The following is a 10,099-nucleotide window of genomic DNA, read 5'->3' as shown; positions in this document are numbered from 1 at the left end:
CAGCCCTCGCCTCCGCGCGGGGGGGAAAGTCTGGTGGGCGGAGCTCAGGCCTCCCACCGCTGCTGCTGCCACCGCTGGGGGTAAAGGGGGGAGAAAGTTCGGCAGGCCGAGTTCAGGCCTCTCGCCGCCGGTGCTGGGGGGGGAGGAGGGAGAAGGCTTGGAGAGGCTCAGGCCTCACTGTGGGTGCCGGTGCTGGGGGGGCAGGGGAGAAGGCTCACCTGCAGCTGCTTCCTTCTCCTTTGGTGGAGCTTCTTCTCCCCCCCCACCCCCGCGAGTATCGCGGGTCCCCCTTCTTGGGGGGGTCCCTTTAAACCAGACTGGCCAAAAGAGCTCACGAAGCAGCTGATCCTGCGGGAAGAACTCTTGTTATTTTTTTTGTTCAAACCCAGCCCTTTGATTTGGGCTCACAAGCTACCTTGTAACCAAGAAAGGTCTCTTACTACTAGGATGATATGTTTTAACTAATGCCAGTTAGTAAATTAGCAGGTGTGTTCTGAACCAGTTAAAGCTTTCAAGCTTTTTTCAAAGGTAGCCCCATGTACAGCACATTGCAGTAATCTAATCTGGAGGTGATTAGCACATGGATTACTGTGACTAGTGTACCTCTTGTTGTGGATAATAGCTCAGATAGCGTTGATGATTCTGAGCAGATTTCCTGTGCTACTGAAAGATTACAGTTCAACAAGTGGGGGACGTGCAAGGGCTTATGGAGGGCATCTCATTCCCCCCATTTTCTCTTTCTCTTCCCTGAAAGCCTCTCCCCTTTTCCTGCCTCCTCCCCTCTTTCCTACCTGTGAGCCAGTCTGCCTTTATCTCCCCTCCCTCCTCTGGTCTTCAGTTTTCCCTTCTTCCCTACCCTGGCAGCCTTCCTCTGGGAAAAGTGTGGTTGAGTTGCATGATGCCAGCTGCTGGGTGAGGCCTAGTTGTGTGGTGGAGAACCCAAAAGTACTTTAGAATGTTCTCTTTTTTAGATAAGTGGGGGACCTGCAAGGAGTTATGATGGGCATTTCAATTTTCCACCACTACTTTCCTCCCCTTTCCCTGCTTCCTTCTCTCTTTCCTACCTCCAACTGACCTATCTTTTATCTGTCCACCATCTTCAGCTGTATTTATTATTTATTTATTTGCTACATTTATAACCTGCCTTTCTCCACAGCATGGACCCAAAGTAGTTTACAGCATTCTTTCATTTTTCTCCTTACAACAACCCTTTTGTTCCATTTTCTCCTCACAACAAATATTTCTCATCTGTTTTATTTCTTTGATTTTCTTTTTTTATAGATGTACCCAAGTTGAGAGAGACATTACAACAGACAGGGTTGAATACAGAGTGGCAAGGAATTAATGAGATGTATCTTAAGAAGTGGTTTGTGGCTGGCATGGTAGGTCTGTTTCAGTTAAGGGCTGTTGAGTTTGGGGAGTGGGGAGGCTTCACAAAATCTTTCCACATAAACTCTGAATGCACTGCAAGCCACCTTAGAAACTGGATGTCTGTGTGGGTAAAAGTAGGATGGTCCCCCCAAATTTAATCAGATGATTTTTGATTAAAATTTCAGTTATAGAAAATGTATATAAAATTTAAAAATAGAATTTAAAATATAATACAGTTATAATAAAACCTGTGTGTACAATCTCTTAGTCATGAATCATGACCATTTATCAAGTGCATGGAGTTGAAGCCTGCCTTGCCTGACTTCTGAGGTTAAGCACCATAAATGACAAAATATATAGCATTATTATGTGGTTGCTGCTGGGCCCTTAGAGCAGTAAACTTGCATGTTTTACCAACATAAATGTCCTTACATGTGAATTGCAACCGTAGCTCTTAAGTAAGTGATCTTCTTGCATATTATAGTGAAAGCTATGTGAAATCCATTTGGGCTGCATGATCAAAGGTTTTGGATTAAACACTTTAAAGCTGTATAAAAGTTTTGAAGTGCCATCTTAAGTCGAGTTGCACCCTTCTAAGTTCATTGAAGTCTATAGGTTTAGAAAGGTATAACTCTGCTAAGCATGGCACTTTACAAATTGCAAACCAGTGGGCTTCATTATCGTATGCAGTTTGCATATAAAAATATTAGAGTATCAAAATGGGAAACTGGGTTAAATCCACCTTTTCTCTTAGTGATTTTCAAAGTGGAATGGGAGAAGGCAAAACATAGTGGATTGAACCCTATGAGCTTTATGCTTGTAGAGTTTTCTTCCTTCAGTCCTCTGAAACCCTTGAAATCCTATGGTGAGTGTCAGGGGATGTAAAATGCACTGGGAATTGTGTAAAATTGACTATCTTCTTGTGGGAGCAGCAAGCTGGTAGGATGCACCCCACTGTGATATAGTATCTGACCTGGAGTCAAAATTGGTGTGTGCAGTCAGGAGCATTCTATGTTTTCATACTCAGATCTGAGCTCAGCCTTCTGTCTGTTATTAAGATGATCTGAAAAGGTGTGAAACATGTTGAAATGTGATAACTCTTGAGCATTGAAATCACAGCCAAATTTTCTATGTAGTATTAACAATATAATTTTTGTTTAAAGATGAAAACTAGCCTAGCTTGATCTGTGAAATACACCGCAACGTAGTATCTAAAATGAGGCATTAAACAATAATATAATTAATAGTTATGCAAGCTTCAGAAAGATATATCCTTCTAGAAAGTTCACCTATAATTTTTTTTAGAACTTTAAGAAAAAATAGGTACAAAACATTGAATGACTTTACTATCAAAGTGGGACCTATATGCTAGGTAGGAACATGAGACAAACTGTACTAGAGTATATTTAGTACCCTAAGCCCAGTTCCAGGTAAATTCACATTTCAGGACAGTAGAAATGAGTCTGTCAGAATATCCAGATTTCAAACCCAAGATGTTAGAAAGCTGATGTAAACTGTAAACAGATTGCTTGCCAGGAAGGAGAACTTAGAAAAGTTTTTTATATATATAAAAAATACCAGTATATATGGTTAGGTTTGGTTTTTGGTAAACAAATGGGTATATTTCTTAGCAAATGAGTAATGTTTTGAACAATCGAGTATGTTTCTTACCTATATACACCTTGTGTAAAAACGTACTTGTGTATTTCAACTCTGTAGGCATTGCAAGTTTACAGTAAGCCAACAAACTTATGGTAAGCAAAAACAAAAGTTTGATGTGACTAGTGAAGACTCCCAGTCATTTTGTGCTGAAAGTCCTCAGTTCTTTATTGGTGAGGTAATCAGTCTTGGTCTGTGATTTGTCTAGAAAGCAGCACTTTTGACATGACAGTATTGCTAACCCATCTGGGATGATGGTAACTTTACTGGAAAACCCTAATATATTTGCTTGAAATGTTCTTGGAAGCCTAACCTTGCTTGTCTTCAAAACTGACATTCTGATATTTAGGCACATCTATTATTGCTTGGATTCTTTTTTTGCCCCAAATTATCTTGTAAATAGCTATTTGCAAGAAATGTCTTGTCTCTTTAAAAGTAACAAATGACTAATGCAGCTATGCTTATTTATTGGATTTATACCCCACCTTCCCCGCCGAAGCAGGCTCAGGGCAGCTTACATAAAAACTTAAAACACATAAAACAGAGCAATTGTAAAACCAATCATAAAGTGCTAGTAAACGGTAATAATATTGCATAGCAATAGCGGAACATAGTAACAGATCAGTCATAATGGGAATACAGTCAATGTTGATGTTAAAGCTATTATCTCAATCCATTTATGCTGGCGGGGCACAGGCTGCCAATGGTGGTTCCAGGGGACAGGGCCTCAGCCAATGTTCAGTATTAGGTGTGGCTCCTCGATTGAAAGCCTAGCGGAAGAGCTCCATCTTGCAGGCCCTGTGGAACTGTAAAAGGTCCTGCAGGGCCCTAATGTCTTCTGGGAGCTCGTTCCACCAGTGTGGAGCTGCCACTGAAAAGGCCCTGGTCCTGGTTGTGGCCAACCTGGCATAGTCGGATTCCATTTCAGTTGGCTCAGTCTAAGCCATCCAGCCACAGCTTGTAGTGGCAGGTCCAGATAGAGTTGGGTGTCATTTGCATACTGGTGACATCCCAGCCCATCCCTCCCAGCAATCTGGGCAAGGAAGTGCATATAGATGCTGAATAATGTTGGGGAAAGCTCTGCCCCTTGGGGCACTCCGCAAATCAGTGGGTGCCTTCAGGACAGCTGTTCCCCTAATGCCACCCTTTGTCCCCGACCCTGAAGGAAGGAGAAAAGCCATTGCAAGGCAGACCCCTGAATCCCAGTGTTAGCAGGCAGTGGATCACTAGGTGATGGTCAACCGTGTCGATCACCGCTGACAGGTCTAACAACAGCAATGCTGCTGATTCACCCCGATACAGATGTTTGTAGGGGTCAACTAGTAAACTACTGATGTCCTTGTAAGACTGAAGTAATAATAAAACCTTGCATTTTGCTAAAATTCCAGAAAGTCCTTTCTAGTGCAATTACAGAAGTGCTCATTCCATCCCCCCCCCCCCGAGCTTTACAACATGAGGTTCATTTCTGACTGGTTGTTACACTGCATGTGAATTTTAGACAACTAGAGTTATCTATTACATTTATTTGAAACAATAAATTGTATTGCAGTGGACTTGGAGCATAACCCAAACATTTTGTCCCCAGCCTGATGAATCATATTATAATAAGAGTTTAGTATTTGATTGTTAAATTGTCTCCCCTCTGTGATATACATTTAATGTGGACAGTATTGTGGAAAATTATTTACACAATTTTTTTAGTCCTGGCCTACTGAGTAGGCTGGTATCTACAAAACAGTACATATATAGAGTTTATAATGATTATAATAATTTATTAAAAGCTATTTTAAAAAAACCAAAGTCCTGGAAACCGTACTTTGAAACATTAATATTGTTTTTCGAGGGGTGAGCGATTCAGAGCACAATGAAAGGTATATTTGTTTATTTAAAACCTAGTTTACATAGATGACACAATGCAAACTAGACAAGGCTTGATCTTAACCTATGGCTGTTAGCAGTTACAGGTACATCTTGTGGTTACTTAAGTCTAATCTACACCTCTACTAAAGATTCCTCCTGCTCCCACTTTGAACATTGCATGTAAAGTAGAATAGATTGACACCCCTGTGCTAATATCACACCTAGCTATGATGCAGGCAACATAATGTGCCTGTAATACAGTTGCCCACACATGCAGTGTACATAAGCACAGTATGGACAGCAGAAACTTGCTGCGCATCGGAGTCCAGAAAATGAATGGCTCAACTAATGTGTTTCTGCAGATAAACGATTCCCCACCCCACCCCCGGACACTTGTGATAACACTCTTAATATAAAATGTAAAAATGTGTTGGTGTTTTTTGTTGACCTTTAATGAGAATCAGATTGCACTTTGCATCTTGATGAAGTCCTAGATTTGTGAACTCCTCTGTTTTGAAACCTATTTCCAGAAAATTGAATTAACATGTTTAGCAATCCTTGCAACGGCATGACTGTAATTTGGTGGCTTTGGCAAACAGTTACTGTCCTTTGCATCAACTGTCGGGTTTAACCCCCAGTTTTTCATTTCAAATAGTAACTCCTGCAAAATTAATGTACAAGCATTTGTGATCATAAAAGATAAGCTGAAAGGTTTTTTTTAAAGAGAGGCATGCAAAAAAAGCAGGTATACATCTCTTTATATTTCAGATCTTTATTTTTCTTCAGAGCAAGGAATATTTGTTGTTGCAGTTTCTCCCTTGCAAACTTAATTATCACAGTGCACGGTTCCCCTCTTCTCCTTTTGCCCTGCAGCCTATGTGCGCGTTCTATCTGTTCCTCATTTAATTTTATTCCTTGCTCTGATAACCATTCCATTATGCAGTTTTCTAATTGCTTTGAATCAGATTCAAATGGAGAAAGCAAGAGAGTACCAGAAAAACATCTACTTCTGCTTCATTGACTATGCTAAAGCCTTTGACTGTGTGGATCACAACAAACTATGGCAGGTCCTTAAAGAGATGGGAGTACCAGACCACCTCACATGTCTCTTGAGAAACCTGTATAAGGGCCAAGAAGCGACAGTTAGAACCGGATACGGAACAACTGATTGGTTCAGCATAGGAAAAGGAGTACAACAAGGATGTATATTGTCACCTTGCTTATTTAATATATATGCAGAGTACATCATGCGAAATGCTGGCCTGGATGAATCACAAGCGGGAATTAAGATTGCTGGGGAAAAGATCAACAACCTCAGATATGCAGACGATACCACTCTAATGGCAGAAAGTGAAGAGGACCTAAAGAGCCTCCTGCTCAGAGTAAAAGAGGAGAGCGCAAAAGTGGGCTTGAAGCTCAACATCAAAAAAACTAAGATCATGGCATCCGGCCCCATCACTCCTTGGCAAATAGAAGGGGAAGCTGTGGAAGTAGTGACAGACTTCACGTTCCTGGGATCCCAGATCACCGCAGACTGTGACTGCAGCCATGAAATTAAAAGACGCCTGCTCCTTGGGAGGAAAGCGATGGCGAACCTAAACAGCATGATAAAAAGTAGAGACATCACCCTGCCAACAAAAGTCCGCATGGTCAAAGCAATGGTATTCCCAGTAGTCATGTATGGCTGCAAGAGTTGGACTATAAGGAAGGCCGAGCGCCGAAGAATAGATTCTTTTGAACTATGGTGCTGGAGAAGACTCTTGAGAATCCCTTGGACTGCAAGAAGATCAAATCAGTCAATCCTAAAAGTAATCAACCCTGACTGTTCCCTGGAAGGCCGGATAATGAAACTGAAGCTCAAATACTTTGGCCACCAAATGAGAAGACCCTGATGCTGGGAAAGATTGAAGTTCAAAGAAGATGGGGACGGCAAAGGATGAGATGGTTAGACAGTGTCATAGAGACAATGAACATGAAATTGAGCCAACTTCAGAGGACGGCAGAAGGCAGGATGGCCTGGCGTGATTTGGTCCATGGGGTCGCAAAGAGTCGGACTCGACTGTGCAACTGAACAAAAACAAATTGCTTTGAATCTGTGTCCTCTGGGATTCTGTGTATGATTAAATTAGCTCTTCGGCTTCTATCTGAAAGTTCTGCATTGAGCTTCTTTAGCTGGCTAATTTGTTCCTTGTTTTCCTTTGCTGTTTTATGAGCTTGCGTAGCCAGTTCTTTGATTCCCTTAACTTCCATACTCATTTGTTTAACCTCCTGTTTTACATCTGCAATTGCGGTCCTTATCTTCTCTTCTGATTCCAACATTAGGCTTTGGAATTGAGCCATCTGTTCAGGTAGCGCTTTGACTGTGGTCGCCGTTTTAACTGATCCCTGCTGGTGTTACCTTCTTATCTTGAAAGTCCAGTAAATATTTTCCTGCTGTCGACAGGTTTTCAGGTTCTCTATTGCCTTGGACACTCTCCTGCTTGTTTTTCCGCACTTTAGTAGAGACTCCTTTTAGGTCATAATTCTTTCTCCTTTTGGAGGGGGAAGGCGAAGGCTTCTTACTTATTAGACCATGCTCACTGATGACCTAAAAAAGCAGGTATACATAACCCCTGTCAGAAACAAGTAAGAACTGGTATAGTTTACCCAGCACTTTCACTTGGGTCTTCTAAATTATTTCATTATACTCATATACTTTGCCTTAGCCTTTCAACCGCAAAGCCTGGGCTTTAAATTTATTTAACTTTTTAGTTCTCCCTTCCCTGTAAGCAGGGCTCACGATGGCTTACAACATAAGAACATAAGAGAAGCCAATATTGGATCAGGCCAAAGGCCCATCCAGTCCAACACTCTGTGTCACACAGTGGCCAGAAATACCAGTGCCATCAGGAGGTCCAGCAGTGGGGCCAGGGCATTAGAAGCCCTCCCACTGTTGACCCCCCCCCCAAGCACCAAGAAGACAGAGCATCACTTGCCCCAGAGCCCCTATCTATACCTTGTGGCTAATAGCCACTGATGGACCTCTGCACTATATGTTTATCCAATTCCCTTTTAAAGCCATCCATGCTTGTAGCTTCCACCACCTACTGTGGCAGTGAATTCCATGTGTTAATCACTCTTTGGGTGAAGAAGTACTTCCTTTTATCTGTTCTAGCCCAACTGCTCAGCAATTTCATTGAGTGCCCATGAGTTCTTATATTGTGAGAAAGGGAGAAAAGTACTTCCTTCTCTACCTGCTCTATCCCATAGATAATCTTATAAACCTCGATCATGTCACCCCTCAGCCATCATTTCTCCAAGCTAAAGAGCCCCAAGCACTTTAACCTTTCTTCATAGGGAAAGGAACATACAATAAATAACATACAGTAAAGGAACATACAGTAAATAACTAGAAGTTAAAATCCTACAATAACAGTTCATGGTGCATACATCAACAATAATTCAATCCATTCCAGATTGTGAGAAAATTTCAGAATTTACAAGCCTCTTGGGGGGGGGCTTGCAGAGAATGCATATTAGCGGGTGCCTTGGGGACACTGTCTCTCCCAGCACCACCCTCTGTTCTCAACTGTGGAGGAATGAGGTAAACCGTTGCAAGGCTGCCCCACAGACTCCATCGGATCCCACGGACTCCAGCAAGGCTACCCCACAGACTCCAAAGGGTTGTTGACACCTATGTTTGTGGTATAGCACTACTTCAGTGTTTACATAGTATTTCTATATGTTTTGTGAAATTCTCTGCACAGTCAGTAATTATATCTATTGTCACTTTGGTCAGTAGGCGGCCTTTGAGGGTATTCACAGGTGTCTAATGTAGCTCTTGTAGATGGGTGTGTCAGAGCTAGTTATTTATAGTTGCACTGGAGATTATTTATCATTCATAGTCAGATATTGGCATGCAGGACTCAGGTTGCATCATGTCTAGTTCATTGGCACTGAATGTGATGAGCTGTTTGTGCTTTTGCTTGGGGAAGCATTTTTAAAATCATCCGACCAAAAGCTCTTAAACCACTGAGGTAGTGATTTCTTTTCAAGGAGATAGTTTGAAAGCAGTTGATATTGAAAGTTTAAATGTTTGTATGCAACTTCTGGACATGATACATGGCACTCAGCAGTGTATTTGTATGATTTGAGTACTTCGCAAAGGTTTCAGCAATGCTACAGCCAAGGGAGTTACTGGATGTAGAACTCTTTTTTATGAGAGTAAGTAGGAGGCAATATAATGGTATAGCAAAGTCCAGTGATAGTTTGATCTTGGGACCAGTGTTCCCTCTAAGCTGAGTTAGTGTGAGCTAGCTCACAGTTTTTTAGCCTCCGGCTCCCACATTTTTGTCTTAGCTCAGGAAGGAGGGCTCCAGAGCAAAGTAATTTATGCCATAGCCAAATCGCTCGCTCACCACTTTAATGCCAGGAGCTCACAAAGTAGAATTTTTGCTCACAATACTCCACAGCTTAGAGGGAACATTGCTTGGGACCCTTAGCTCTGTGAAAAAGCAGAGAATGTATGTTCCTCCTGTATTCGCTGCAAATGGTCCTTTCATCCAGAAAAAGCAAGGAAACTAGGTGTAGCTATAGTATGACTATCAATTCCAGTTAAAATTCCAGATCTTGCCACCATTCCGTTAGAAGAACTAGAAGCCATTCCTGAGTGGAGTGGTAAGATACAGCTAAATATTTTATGTGCTTTGGTCAGGTTATCAAAAGCACAACACCCAAATTTCTAATGATAATATTATTTACTAACTAACAAGAATAATGCTAGAAACTCTGACCTCTGCATTCTGAGAATTAAGCTTACACGACAACTCTGGTACTTGTACACCGAAGTTTATTTTGTGTACTGCACCATAAGGCTCACTTATGTTAAATGTTAGTTATATACTCAAACAATTAACAGCAGGCTTTAGCAAGTGCTGTCATCTTATAAATACTTATCAAGTAACAAGTTCTATGATAACAAAAAATGTATTATTTATCTTTGAATGTTTAACATTTGGTTCTTTCCAGTACCTCCAGTCACATAAGTATCTGACACCTTAAAACCCTTTTACCTTCATACAGCTAACTACAGCACAAACCAGGAGGAACATACATTTGCAGCGAATACATTTTCAAGCTGGCTTTTAAAAAAAGCTCGATAGACATCAACTGTGTATAGAATTTTTTTAGTCTCTGTGTAAGTGTTTTGGAAGTGTGATTGGTATATTTA

At 41.4% G+C, this 10,099-nt stretch overlaps 1 protein-coding gene across 2 annotated transcripts in view; it reads left to right on the top strand.

The window, feature by feature from the left end:
• AFF4 (AF4/FMR2 family member 4) overlaps nucleotides 1–10,099 on the top strand; it is a 59,618-nt gene that overhangs the window by 9,383 nt on the left and 40,136 nt on the right. The window contains exon 2 of one of the 2 annotated variants that reach the window (XM_015429193.1): nucleotides 1,282–1,382. The exons of the other annotated variant lie outside the window; for it this stretch is intronic. Within the exon in view, the coding sequence (XP_015284679.1) occupies nucleotides 1,345–1,382 (38 nt within the window). The 5' untranslated portion in view covers nucleotides 1,282–1,344. The remainder of the gene's footprint in view (nucleotides 1–1,281; nucleotides 1,383–10,099) is intronic. 2 annotated transcript variants of the gene reach the window in all.

The sequence above is a fragment of the Gekko japonicus genome, unplaced genomic scaffold (assembly GCF_001447785.1).
Source record: "Gekko japonicus isolate JY-2015 unplaced genomic scaffold, Gekko_japonicus_V1.1 scaffold768, whole genome shotgun sequence".
Classification (NCBI taxonomy): domain Eukaryota; kingdom Metazoa; phylum Chordata; class Lepidosauria; order Squamata; family Gekkonidae; genus Gekko; species Gekko japonicus.
Note: the sequence above shows the minus strand (reverse complement) of the source record. Positions and strands in the feature narration are given on the sequence as shown.